This window comes from Dipodomys ordii, unplaced genomic scaffold (assembly GCF_000151885.1).
Source record: "Dipodomys ordii isolate 6190 unplaced genomic scaffold, Dord_2.0 Scaffold71, whole genome shotgun sequence".
Lineage (NCBI taxonomy): Eukaryota > Metazoa > Chordata > Mammalia > Rodentia > Heteromyidae > Dipodomys > Dipodomys ordii.
The window spans coordinates 2,133,056-2,144,933 of record NW_012267287.1 but is presented as its reverse complement, the minus strand read 5'-3'; the positions used below and the strand labels follow the sequence as shown (position 1 = coordinate 2,144,933).

General features: G+C 62.5%; 1 protein-coding gene across 1 annotated transcript in view; it reads right to left on the bottom strand.

Annotated features, from left to right (window-relative positions):
• Positions 1-11,878, bottom strand: part of Rgs12 (regulator of G-protein signaling 12) — a 64,461-nt gene that overhangs the window by 7,410 nt on the left and 45,173 nt on the right. The window contains exons 4-10 of the mRNA XM_013023854.1: positions 5,344-5,513; positions 4,652-4,744; positions 4,009-4,152; positions 3,234-3,413; positions 2,446-2,599; positions 1,381-1,457; positions 133-327 (exon numbers count right to left, since the gene is read on the bottom strand). Of these exons, the coding sequence (XP_012879308.1) occupies positions 133-327; positions 1,381-1,457; positions 2,446-2,599; positions 3,234-3,413; positions 4,009-4,152; positions 4,652-4,744; positions 5,344-5,513 (1,013 nt within the window). The remainder of the gene's footprint in view (positions 1-132; positions 328-1,380; positions 1,458-2,445; positions 2,600-3,233; positions 3,414-4,008; positions 4,153-4,651; positions 4,745-5,343; positions 5,514-11,878) is intronic.

Genomic DNA, 11,878 nt, shown 5'->3' with positions numbered 1-11,878 from the left:
AGCCCCGCAGCGCCCGCGGGGGTGGGGAGGCCGGCAGACTTGAGGCGCTAGCCGCTGGGCCAAGGGCACTGGAGCAGCCGCACGGGGACGCCCGCGCTCTCGTGGCAGAGCACACGCCTGGCCGGGCAGTACCTTGTCCCCACCCGCCAAGAAGAGGTCCACGGCAGCCCCGTTGATGCCCTGCCGCTCGCAGAGTCCCGCCAGGATGTCTTTGATGGAGAATCCCGACCTGACGGCCACTGAGCAGGAGGTCCCGTCCGGGAGGTGGATGCAGCAGTGCCGGGCAGCCTTGTCCCTCTCAGCCGCCGGGGTTCTGCAGGCCTCGGGCTGTGGGGCAGGGAGACGGGTCACGGGTGCAGAGTGGCTCCCCAGGGGGAGCCAGCAGCCCACCTGCCCCCACATAGCCCGGCAGTCGCGGCTCTCCACCCAAGCCGTCCGCGCGATGTGGTCTCCAGGGGGGCACAGGAGGCGCAGGAGGCAGGGTGGCGGACAAGCCCTTCACACCTCCCTCCAGGGAGCATGGCGCCCACCCGGGCCACGGCACAGCACAGACCCTCTCACCCCGTCACCCCCTCCCGACACGCACTCTCGTTCATCATCACCCCTTCCTGAGAGTCTGAGCGTTATTTCCAAACCCAGCTGGCAGAGTGGTGGGCTGGCTGCAAAGACGGCTGGCACAACTCCCCGCAAGCCCATGTGGGCCTCGGGCCTGCCTGGGGAGGCATGCAGGGCCATGACAACACCAGAGACACGGGACTAGACGGGCTGCTGCTGCACAGGCCCCAGGCCTGGGGCCACACAGAGGTACGATGGCCCAGGAGCTTCCAGGCCCAGGGACTTGGGGCAGCAAGAACACAGCCAGGGTGAGCGGAAGCTGGCTCCTGGCACAGCACGGCAGGAGACACACCTTGCGCTAAGCCACTGAGGTTGAGGTGGCCGGGCTGCAGAAGAGAACAGGTCTGTGCAAAGCCCTCAGAGCTTGAAACTGAAGAAGAGGTCCTCTGCATGGAAGCAGCAAGCCCCCCTCAGGTCCTAGGCCAGCTGCCCAGCCCCCTCCCCAGCTGCAAAGGCCAGAACAAGCAGCGGGCAGCAGTCAGCAGAGGAGCCGGGCTGCACCAGAGCTTGCTCATCGCGGGAGCCAAAAAAATCAAACAAATTAGAACACTAGGATTAAAGAAGCAAATGCAAGCTGGATTCAGTCCTCAAGCATCTTATCTGCCAAACAGCGACCCGAGCTGCCTCTGGACCCCTGAGCTGGGGTCCAGTGAAAGTTTCTAAAATGAATGCTGGGTTTTTCACGGGACAGTCTGGTCCGCACAGCCTGCGCCCTGGCAGAGGGGGGAGGGGGCGGGGGAGGGGGTGGGAGAGGGGAGGACTCACCAGGTCCACGCTCCCTGAGGAGGACACGGAGCCCTGCGACTCCCGGCGGCACAGGCTCCCGTTGGCACGAAGGGCATCTTAACAAGGAAACAGCCGGTGTGAACCCAGAGCAACAGCCTGAACTGTCCTCACGTAACACACAGACACAGCACACACAGAGACACACAGACACAGACACACACACACACATATACGTACACATACACATACGTGTACATATATATATATATATACATACACACATATGTACAAACATACACAGAGGCACAGACACACACATACAGACATACCCAGACACACACCCAGACACACAGACACATACATACAGACATACCCAGACACACACACAGACACACAGACACACCACCTCTAGTCCCAGAACAGAGGGAAGAGGAACGGCCGACGGGAGGTGGGAGGCTGCGGCTGGGGGAGGCAGCCCAGCCAGCCCACGCAGGGCCAGCCCACGCAGGGCCAGCCCACACAGGGCCAGTCAGCCCATGCAGGGCCAGTCAGCCCACGCAGGGCCAGCCCACACAGGGCCAGCCCGGTGCTCCCAACGCGCCCCTTCGCCAGGCTCTGCTCTCCAGCTCTCTGCCATCCCTGTAGACAGCAGCCGAGGCTCTGGCCAGCGGCCCGTCTGACCGTGTGTGGGGCCGCGGCCTTTGTGTGGTGGCTGATGGCCCCTGAGCACCGTGAGGCCCCTCCACAGACAGGCTCCAGCCCCGTGACCCCCACATGCAGAGATGCTCAGGGCTCCTGTGACAGGCATGGCCGGGGCACAAGCGTCCAGAAGGAAGCACTGAAGTGAACCACAGAGAGGACAACGGAGCAAAGAGCCGGATGCCGACAGCACGACATTTTTCACAAATGTAAAAGTTGTTTGCTGACTTGCCTAGACCTAGACAGAAGCCGAGGCACGGTCCCCACAGGAGAGGGACGCAGCAGTCGGCCACCCGCAGCGTGAGTGGGAGACGCCGCGGGCGCAGCGCGGCCTTTCTCAGTCCTGCAGAGACGGCCTCAGCACTCCTCACTGCACCCCTGCCGCGGCCCGGGACCCACACGTACCGTGGGCATGGTCCCCCTGCTCCCTCCTCTTCTGGGATCGTCCTGTGCTCCGATTCCTGGACCAGGAGAAAAAGGCCCCTTTCCGCTTCTTCTCACTGTCCTCATCGCCCGCATCTTCATTTAGAGATCTTCCTGACTTTGATTTTCCACTTAACTGCCAGAAAATTGGAGCCTCAATTAAATCACTGAAGTCAGGCGAGTGCAAGCAGTTTCCATCTGTAATCCCAGGGACTGAGGAGGCTGGGCCCCGAGGCAGAGCCGTTCCCAGCGCTCGGGGGCCTCCGGGGTCACTCGGGGGCCTCTGGGGTCGGGGAGCTGGGGGGAATGGCAGATGGGTGACACGGATACCATGCGCTGACCTGCCCGACTGAAACCCTTCCCTGCAAATACTTAAGGATATTTTAAAAAATGAATCTTAAAATGACTTGGAAAAAACACACCTCATCTCTAATAAGCCAGCGAAAAGCCAGACTTGGAGCTCAAGGGGTACAGCACCAGCTGTGAGCAAAAAGCCAAGCACTCGGGACCCTGAGTTCAAGCCCCAGAGCCAGCATGCACAAAAAAGAACAAAAAGGACAACACTATAGTGTTGCTTTACGTTTCATGAAGCCAAGGGTCTGAACACAGAGCTGTACACAGAAGAACTCCATGGAAGAATCTAGACCCTTCTATCAGTCAAGGAAACTGCCCTGCCCACCAGTGCCTGGGAGTCTGACGCGGCCCTGCCCACAAAGCCAGAGCCCTGCGGGACGCCTCCGCGGAGGCCGCCGTGTCAGCCAGGCCGGCACCTTTTTGGGCGTGGACGCGCTGGAGTGCTCGGAGCTGAGGCTCTGCTTGGAGGCCGGGCTGCTGGGCACCGGCTGGGCGTCCGGGAGGGCGCGGCCTTCCACCTCCGCCAGCACGCACTCTTGGTACATCTGGGATTTCAGGAAGCGAGTGTAGCTATCAAACTTCATCAGATTGAAAATCTGGGGAGCAAACACCACACAATACGGTGACAGGAGCCGGGGTGCCCGCCCCACCGGCTGGCCCTGCTCTGACGACGCTGCCAGCCTGGCACTCCTGACGCCCGCCCAGGGCCAGGCGGTCTCCTCTTCCCCTCGGGAAGCCAGTCCCTGCCCTGCTCCATCACTCCTGCCATGGGCCAACCCCATGCACAGGCAAAGCCAGCCGCTCTGCGGACTCGGGGCCTCAGCCTTAGAGAGCCCCTACTTAGGGAGGGGAGACCCAGGTCCGGAGGCAGCCTGGGGTCTCACAGACTGGGAGGCCTCCCCCTTTGCTATCCTTTTATGTCAGGTCAGTCCTGCACCCCACGGCAGGGCAGCCCCCAGCGGGGCCTGTGAGGTGCATGGTCCAGATGCAGCTGTTTAATGCCACCATGCTACAGAATTTAAAATCACACGCAGGAGGGGGGGGGGGGGGGGGGGGGGGGGGGGAGTCTCAGGCTGGCCAGCCCGGGCCACACAGTCAGTGCAGGGGCGCCTGGAATTATCCTTGTGGTGGTGGCTTTGGTCTCAGAGCCCGCACTGCACCTTGTACCCAGGGACCCCTGGGGACCCCCACCTGGAGCTGCTGCTCCTTGAACATGTCGGGGTGCGGGGCGTTGAGGACGTCGTCCGCCAGCTGGGCCTGGCTGTCGATGTTGACTGGGGTGGTGGCCTTGCTGCACAGGAACTTGCTGAAGATCTCCCGAGCTCTGTAGGAAAGCTGAGGGACGGCCGGTCTCAGGGGCGGGGTCTGCGCTCCCAGCACATCTCCCAGGGGCGGGAGGCCCACACTCACGCCCGCCCGCCCTCCCCCCCCTGTTTCCCCGTTTCCCGCAGGCCTCCCTGAGCTGGCTGCGCCCTGAGTCCCGAGTCCCGGGACTCTGTGAGGTCTCGGGCGGTACATGCCCACGCACGTGCAGGCCGCACCTGAGAGGGAGGCGCCCGGAGACAGGGACCAGCCCGGGGACGGGACGCACAGCGGCCGCACGGTGCGGCCCTGGGCTCCCGCTGGCCCCACGCCCGGATCCGCTCTATCTCCAGCCTACTGAGGCCAAGGCTGTGATGTGGGCTCGGGGCTCACAGCCCTCACACACGTTATGTTTAGATGGAGCTAAATGCCATCCACACTGACAAGTTAATTCTGAAAAAGAAATGACCTTTCCAAATGCGCAGTGTCTCCCACGGTGCCAGCCCGGCCGCCGCGGGCGGGCGGGACTTACCTCTTTCTTGTCGTGTGCGGGGACATGATTGAAATATTCACAGGCCTGCCAGAAAAGGATGTTTTCCTCACTGAACTCTTTCCTTAGGAAGTCCTGAAACCGCGGAGGGGAGAGGTCACCCTGTGGCGGGCACCCCACAGCTCAGTGCTGCGCCCCGGCGCTTCCCACCATCTGCGGGCCTGCGGCACAGCGAGCGCCCGGCAGGGGCCAGCAGGAGGTGTTCACTGCCATCTTCTTAGGAGTGAGTGTCTCTGCAGCTGTCTCTGGGCCGCACCCGGCTTGCACAGGGGCCTTGGGCGGGTGCTCTCCCCCTCACACCCCAGTCCAAGCACCGGTAGTCTTCAAGAGCTGCACTAGGCAGTCAAGTCTCACTCCCAGACATTTACAGGAAACCCCAGCCAGGCCAGGTAGTACACACCTGTAATCCCAGCACTCAGGAGGCTGAGGTAGAGGATCATGAGTTCCAGGCCAGCCAGAGCTCGTAGTGAGACCCTGACTCACTTCAGGCAGAAAGGGACGCACCCTAGGGAGACCGCAGGGCGGAGGGCCAGGGGGCTTGGACCTGCCGCTTACTCCGGCTGTCCAGTAACTGGGGGACCCAGGACAGCGCTGGGCCGGGCTGCTGGTGCCCGCAGGGCGCTACCCCCGCTGAAGCAGCTCTGTAGAGCCCGCGCCCCACCCCTGCTACTCACGGAGAAGTAGCGCACACCCACGGGGTCCTGCAGCAGGCGCTCGAACGACACGGCCCAGCTGGCCACCCTCCTCTCGCACAGGCGCCGGCAGCTGTGCACGCTGGGCAGGCTGGCGTTGCTGCTCAGGCTGTGGTTGCTCACGCAGTCCTTCAGGTCGGCGCCCGTCAACTCTGCGGGACCAGCACGGAGCAGCTGCAGCCCCACAGTGTGCCCTCCCCGGGGGCCACGGTGCCCGCGCCCACTCCCACTCTGCAATGCTTGCTGAATCACACCACACACGACACCACAACTGGCCCAGCACGTTCTCGACATACACAGCACTCAGACCCCCGCCCTGGCGCCGTTCACACTTACTCACACACATACACGCTCTACACTACACCCACGGGGAGGAATGGGAGAATCGGGAAGCTTTAACAGAAGTGAGGTGTGCACAGAGCAGAAAGAGCAGTGGCGACGCACGGCCCGGACACGCATGACACGTGCAGGGCAGAGGCACTGGACGCAGCGGGAGTCCAAGGAAGGCTGCCGCTGCCGGCGCCGGCAGGCACGCGTGCCAGAGACGGCGCTGGGGCGACGCCCAGCGTGCACGCAGGCTGCGTCTCAGAGCAAAGCCCTCGTGCCATGTCCGCCCTCCGTGGCACTGACAGCGCAGAGTTCCTGGTTCAAAAACACACTGCTGCCCAGACAGAGACCCCGCCCAGAAGCTGGGGCGTGGGCTCTGGCCTAAGCCCGGGAGGGACAGGCTGAGCAGGTGCTCTAGGGACCACCAGGTTCCCCCAGAACGTGCCCCTCTATGGGAGCATCCTGGGTGCAGGGAGCCCAGCCCGGCCGGCCAGCGGCACAGGGGAGGCCTCGCGCTGTGTGTGGCGGAGCTGACCGGCACCCACCTCCCACGTTCCCCTCGGCCCCCTCCCCAGTTCCGATCCCCAGTGGACCTGCTCCCTGCTCCTGTGCGGGTCAGGCGAGCCTGGGGCGGGGGTGAGCAGGCCCCTACCGTGCCACCTCCCGCAGGTGGGGCTCGGGAAGCGGCGGCCCGGGGTGAGCGCGGAGGCCTTCCCAGGACGCCTGGTCCCCAGCACCCTGCCGCTCACCTGAGACCCAGCACAGCACGCTGCTGTTGTGGGCCGGGGCAAACCCCGGGACTCGGGTTGAGCGGGGGTGGCTCCACCCTCGTGTCTAGCACGACTGTTTACATGCGGCCCTCATTAGGTTCCAAGCAGCCCCATCTTCTACACACCACAGATGCGCACGTGCAGAGAAGTGACGTCACAAGACCAGCATGTGCGCACGGTGAGACCCTCCCGGCTCCACTTTTGAAATCAAGGAGCGCATGGCCCGGCCCGGCCCAGGGAGGACACCGGGGCGGCCTGGCGCCGGGGCGGGCACGCACACTCTGAGCGGCTCTTCTGGAAGACACTTCAGGGTGGGCAACGGGGCCAGCACTGAGAAGGCCAGACACTGAGAAGCTAGCAGGGTGTGGCTGCTCTACGCAATGCTGCGGCCCATCGAGGAACCATCTAGAAACACCTGACACGGAACGCTTGTCCTGTTTCACGTGTGCGAGAGGCTTGGGCCACTCTGGTGTGCTCGCCCACCTCTGGGGCCGTCATGTCCCGTAGCTTGCGCAGTCTTCGTCTCTCCCTCCTCTGCACCGAATCCCCGTTGTGCATTAACAGAGCTTTTGTCAGCCCTGCACCTTCCCTTGGGGCCAGCTCCCCACCCACGACCCACAGTGAGCCGAAGGGCGGAGAGATCTCCAGGCCCACTGCGCACAGCAGGTGCACCCCGGGACAGAAGACCAAGTCCAGGAAGGGGCTGAGGTCTCGGGACAGGCGGGTCACTGGGGGGAGACGGGTCCCACCTGACCTCCAGTGCACGTGAAGTCAGACCCAGGTGACCAGATTTCAGTGTAAAATGCAATTAGAGAAATACTGGGAGACCCGAGGTAGTCCTTGAAGACACCTGGTAAAGACACCTGCACGTGGGGGGTCACAGCCACACGCGCCCGTTGACTGCTGCTCCACTCACAACAGCCCAGTGCCCCACACCAGAAAAAAGACTCACCCATCAGAATAAACAATATTATGTCACCTGAAAGGAAATGGATAGACCTCGAAAAAAATTGTTACATCAAGTAAGCCAGGCTCAGAGAGAAACATGGTGCATGCTTTCTCTCATATGTGGAAGCTCAACCTAAAATACAAACACACGTGACAACATATGCAGGTGATGTGCAACATGCACACCAACGGCTAAAGGAGAGTTAAACTTGGGGGAGGAGCCCAAGGATTCTGAACTAATGAATTGTTCAAAAAATGAATACCAGGACGCAGAAAGATTTGGGGGCACAGGAATGGAGGGAGGAGGGAGAACTAACACAGTCGCTATATTCAATGCACACTATGTGGAAGTTGGGGGGGGCTGGCGGAGAACGGTGGGCAGGGTGACCCACTCACCGCTGACCTGCGGGCTGTAAGCCCTCTGTACCCACGTGCCTGTCAGCCCCGCACCCTGGTGCTGTCGGGGAGGGGAGGAACTCCAGCTCCCAGACAGCCCAGCTCGCCAGCCTGCTCCGGCCCGCTCCGCACCCTGCACCCGGCAGGCTGCACCAGCACGGCCCTGCCCATCCCGGCACACAAGCCGGCACCCAGGGTGGTCCGGCCCCTCCAGAGCCAGCTGCCGAGGTGCTGTGCTTGTGCAGTGATTGAGTGAATGAACACAGGAGTGCTGACTGGAAATGTAAGCTAAGCATGACCCAAGCGTTGACAGACTTATCTTTATGATAAGAGCTAGCCTATACCAAAGGCAGAACTTTCTAGACTCAAACCAATACAGGCACTTTGAAAGTCTAAGCGAGAAATGAACATTTTCCTCACACGAAACCAACCTGGACCCTCGAGTGTGTGTGCGCTGGGCCTCGCACTCAGCTCCTCAGTGTGTACCAGTGCGTGGAAGGCCCAGCCTCGAGCGTGAGCGGGCCATCTCTAGGTGTCCGGGCTAGGGACGCAATGCTCAGGAAACAAGGGTGTCCTCGCCGAAGCTGTAGACACCGTCCAGCGGAGGGAGGGGGCTGCGTGCCATGCGTGAGACCGGCTGCCTCCTTCAGACCCTGGGGGCACACCCTCCCTCACGTGACCGGGAGCGCCCCCCGTGCAGGGCTGCGGCCACAAGTCCAACACGGAGGCCCTGGAGCAGAGGGGCGTCCAAGGCCAGCGCCAGGCCACCCCACATGCTCACAGCCGGCTCTCCAGGTCACACAGGTTCAGAGTGGAAAGTCAGAGAGGATGACAGCCCTTCAAGGGACGGTACACAGAATCACATGAGCACAGTATGATCCTACTTGGGTGACTTTTTTTTTTCCTGCTTATGTGGTGCTGAGGAATCGAACCCAGGGCCTCAGGCATGCAAGGCAAGTGCTCTACCACTGAGCCAACTTCCCAGCCCTGATCCTACTTGGGTAAAATGTATGCACACAAATGGATGGAGCGTGTGTACACACGTGTGCAGAAGGCCAGGGGGCGTGGATGGAGCGTGTGCCCACACGTGTGCAGAAGGCCGTGGGGGCGTGGATGGAGCGTGTGCACACACGTGTGCAGAAGGCCATGGGGGTGTGGATGGAGCGTGTGCACACACGTGTGCAGAAGGCCGTGGGGGCATGGGTGGAGTGTTGCACACACGTGTGCAGAAGGCCATGGGGGCGTGGATGGAGTGTTGCACACACGTGTGCAGAAGGCCGTAGGGGCACGGATGGAGCGTGTGCACACACGTGTGCAGAAGGCCGTGGGGGACAGGCGGCAGCAAGGCCCTTGAGGGTTGTGGCAGAGACACCCTGTGGAGTGGAAATCTCAGCACCATTCTCAACACAACAGGCACAGAAAGCTCCATTCTCGTGGAGCTGCAGTCTACAGCATATTCTAGAACTGTCCTCCTGCATGGAAAACCGTGTGTGTTCACCGAAGGCTTGACCCGGACCCCATGAGCACTGCCCTCTGACATTCCCTGCGATCCGACAGCTCGCGGTCCAGGTCCAGCTTGCAGCCCGGCGGCAGGCGACGCGGCCCGGCCGGAGCCACAGCCGTCCACGCCCTCCCCCCCCCCCCCCCCCCCCCCCCCCGCTTCCCGTCACCTCAGAGACCTTTTCTGAGGGTTTGTTGTGGGTTTTCATTTTCTGAGTCACCGAAGTGCTCTTCTGGTGAAAGGGTTTTTGTGGTCTGTCAGATAAGCCAGAAAAGCCACCACGTCGCTACTGACTGGTTGGCAAAGGGACACCATGTAACAAATTTAAGTGACACCTAGGTGTGGGGCCAGCGTCACAGCACAGGCCCTCAACCCCACATCACCTCTCGTCACCCCGCCCAGGTGGCAGGCCGCCGTCCCGCACAGGCTTGCCTCGGACCACACGGACCCTCTCCCCTGCCCCGCGTGGCAGGCAGACCCGCAGGCCGGTAAGGGACTTTACCTGGGCAGAGCCGATACGAGCCGCTGTGAGGCCATTTAGCCCAGTACTTCCAACCGTTCAGCGTCAGCCACCCCTCTGCACCCATACCCGGGGCCGCGCAGGGCCATGCTTCCTGGCTCCACTCGGGCCTCCAGGAGTGGCAGCCGCCGCGGCTTCTCCAGGGACAGCCCCGCTCCACAAGGCCTCCGGGGCGGAGGCTCCACTCCGCTGCCCCGTGCATACATAATTCACAGCCGCTGAATTATTTACACGAGGAGTCAGGAGACAGCGGGGCTGCGCACGCTCGCACGCCTGCCCGGCGGGCAGAGGCCGAGGCTGAGCCCTGCACGGAGAGCAAGAAACAAACTCCCGGCTTCCAAGTATGAGATTGCTACGCTTGTGCCCGTGTGTGCTTTAATGCCAAACACTTTTAATTGCATAAACACAAGTGATCACTAGGGGTCTCTTAGGTAAGAGGCAAATGAACCACGACAAGCCACATCCAAAGCAAAACACACCACACGCTGGAAAGCCCAGAGCACTGGAAGCCTCAGCCACCCCACAGGCCGACACCGCCCCCACCCCCGCCTCCCTCCAGGACCTCACGCCATGGCCTGAGCAGAGCCAGGCCACCTTGAGGGCCTCTCCAGGTACAGAAGCTCTCCGCACACATGGCATGCCAGCTTGGCAACTTCTGTGAAGAGCCCATAACTTCATGTCTACATACTAGACAACATACGTGACAACACATGCCCATCCACCAGCACCAAGAGGCGGCCACTTCCCTACCCAGCCAGCGCCTACACTGCCCCCACCGCCCAGCTCACCAGCCACCTACTGCCCCCACCGCCCAGCTCACCAGCCACCTACTGCCCCCACCCACCTCACCAGCCACCTACTGCCGCCTTCCTTCACTATGGCCGATCCTCCCCTGTCAAAGCAGTGAGTCCTTCAAGGAAATCACCCAGGAGCCGGCTGCGGCTTTGGAGCTAGGGCTCCAAGGAAGGAGGGGCGCATGGGCAGGGGCCTCGGCCCTGTCCCTACCTCTGTGAGTTGGCTGGTACAGGCCCGGGGAAGCCACCCAGCTCCTCACGTGAGCACCGCTCTGCCTGTGAGGACAGAGCCCTGCCGATGATGTGACATGACGCCCCAACCCACAGCAGCTTCATCGCCTGGCCCGCTCCCCAGCCAGGCTGCTCAGGTCTTGGACGGTGCCCCTGCCCAGGGCACGGCCGTGGCGGTGGGGCGGGCGGTGCCCCCCAGCTCCCAGCTGACTCCCGGTGCCCACGAGCAGGCAGGCTTCTCCTAGCCAGACCTCGCAGTCCACCCAAGAGCAAAGCCTTCGTGGCCAGCACGCCCCCAGCACTGCGCGCACCTACGAGAAAACTTTCTCGGTTGGCGCCTAAGCGGCCGGCTCACAACCACCCAAGGAGCTCCCACCCGCAAAGAAACTTTCAGCATCTGAGTGGCAGAGCCTTCTGGAGGAAAATGCCAAGCAGATGGCAAATGCTGAAGAGCCTGCGTGGCCTTGGGCGGGCAGCGCGCGGGGGTCAGCGTGGGAAGTGGGGGCGAAGGGAGAGGAGGCCCCGCCACTTGTGGCCGGCGCGGGCCCGAGGGAGACCGGTGCTGACAGGAGGCGCTGACGGGAGGCACGGCGCGCGGCCAGCCCGGCGGAGCTGAGCGCCCTTCCCCCACCTGCCAGGCCTGAGCGGAGGACGCGTGGGGTCGCACCCTTCACAGAGCAGCCACGCTTCCTGGAGACTCAGGAATCTGAGTCCTGCATGCTGGCCTGCCCCACCAAGAAGACAGACTCCACACACACACACCCACGCGCTCCCGCGCACACGCTTGAGCTGGGGAGGAAGGTCAGAACTGCCACTCCCGCCGGGGCGCTGGGGGCTCACGCCTGTAATCCTAGCTACTCAGGAGGCTGAGATCTGAGGATCGAGGTTCAAAGCCAGCCCGGGCAGGAGAGACCGTGAGACTCCTATCTCCAATAAACCACCAGAAAACCGGAAGTGGCGCTGTAGCTCAAGTGGTAGAGCGCTCGCCTTGAGCTGAAGAGCTGAGGGACAGCGCCCAGGCCCAGAGTGC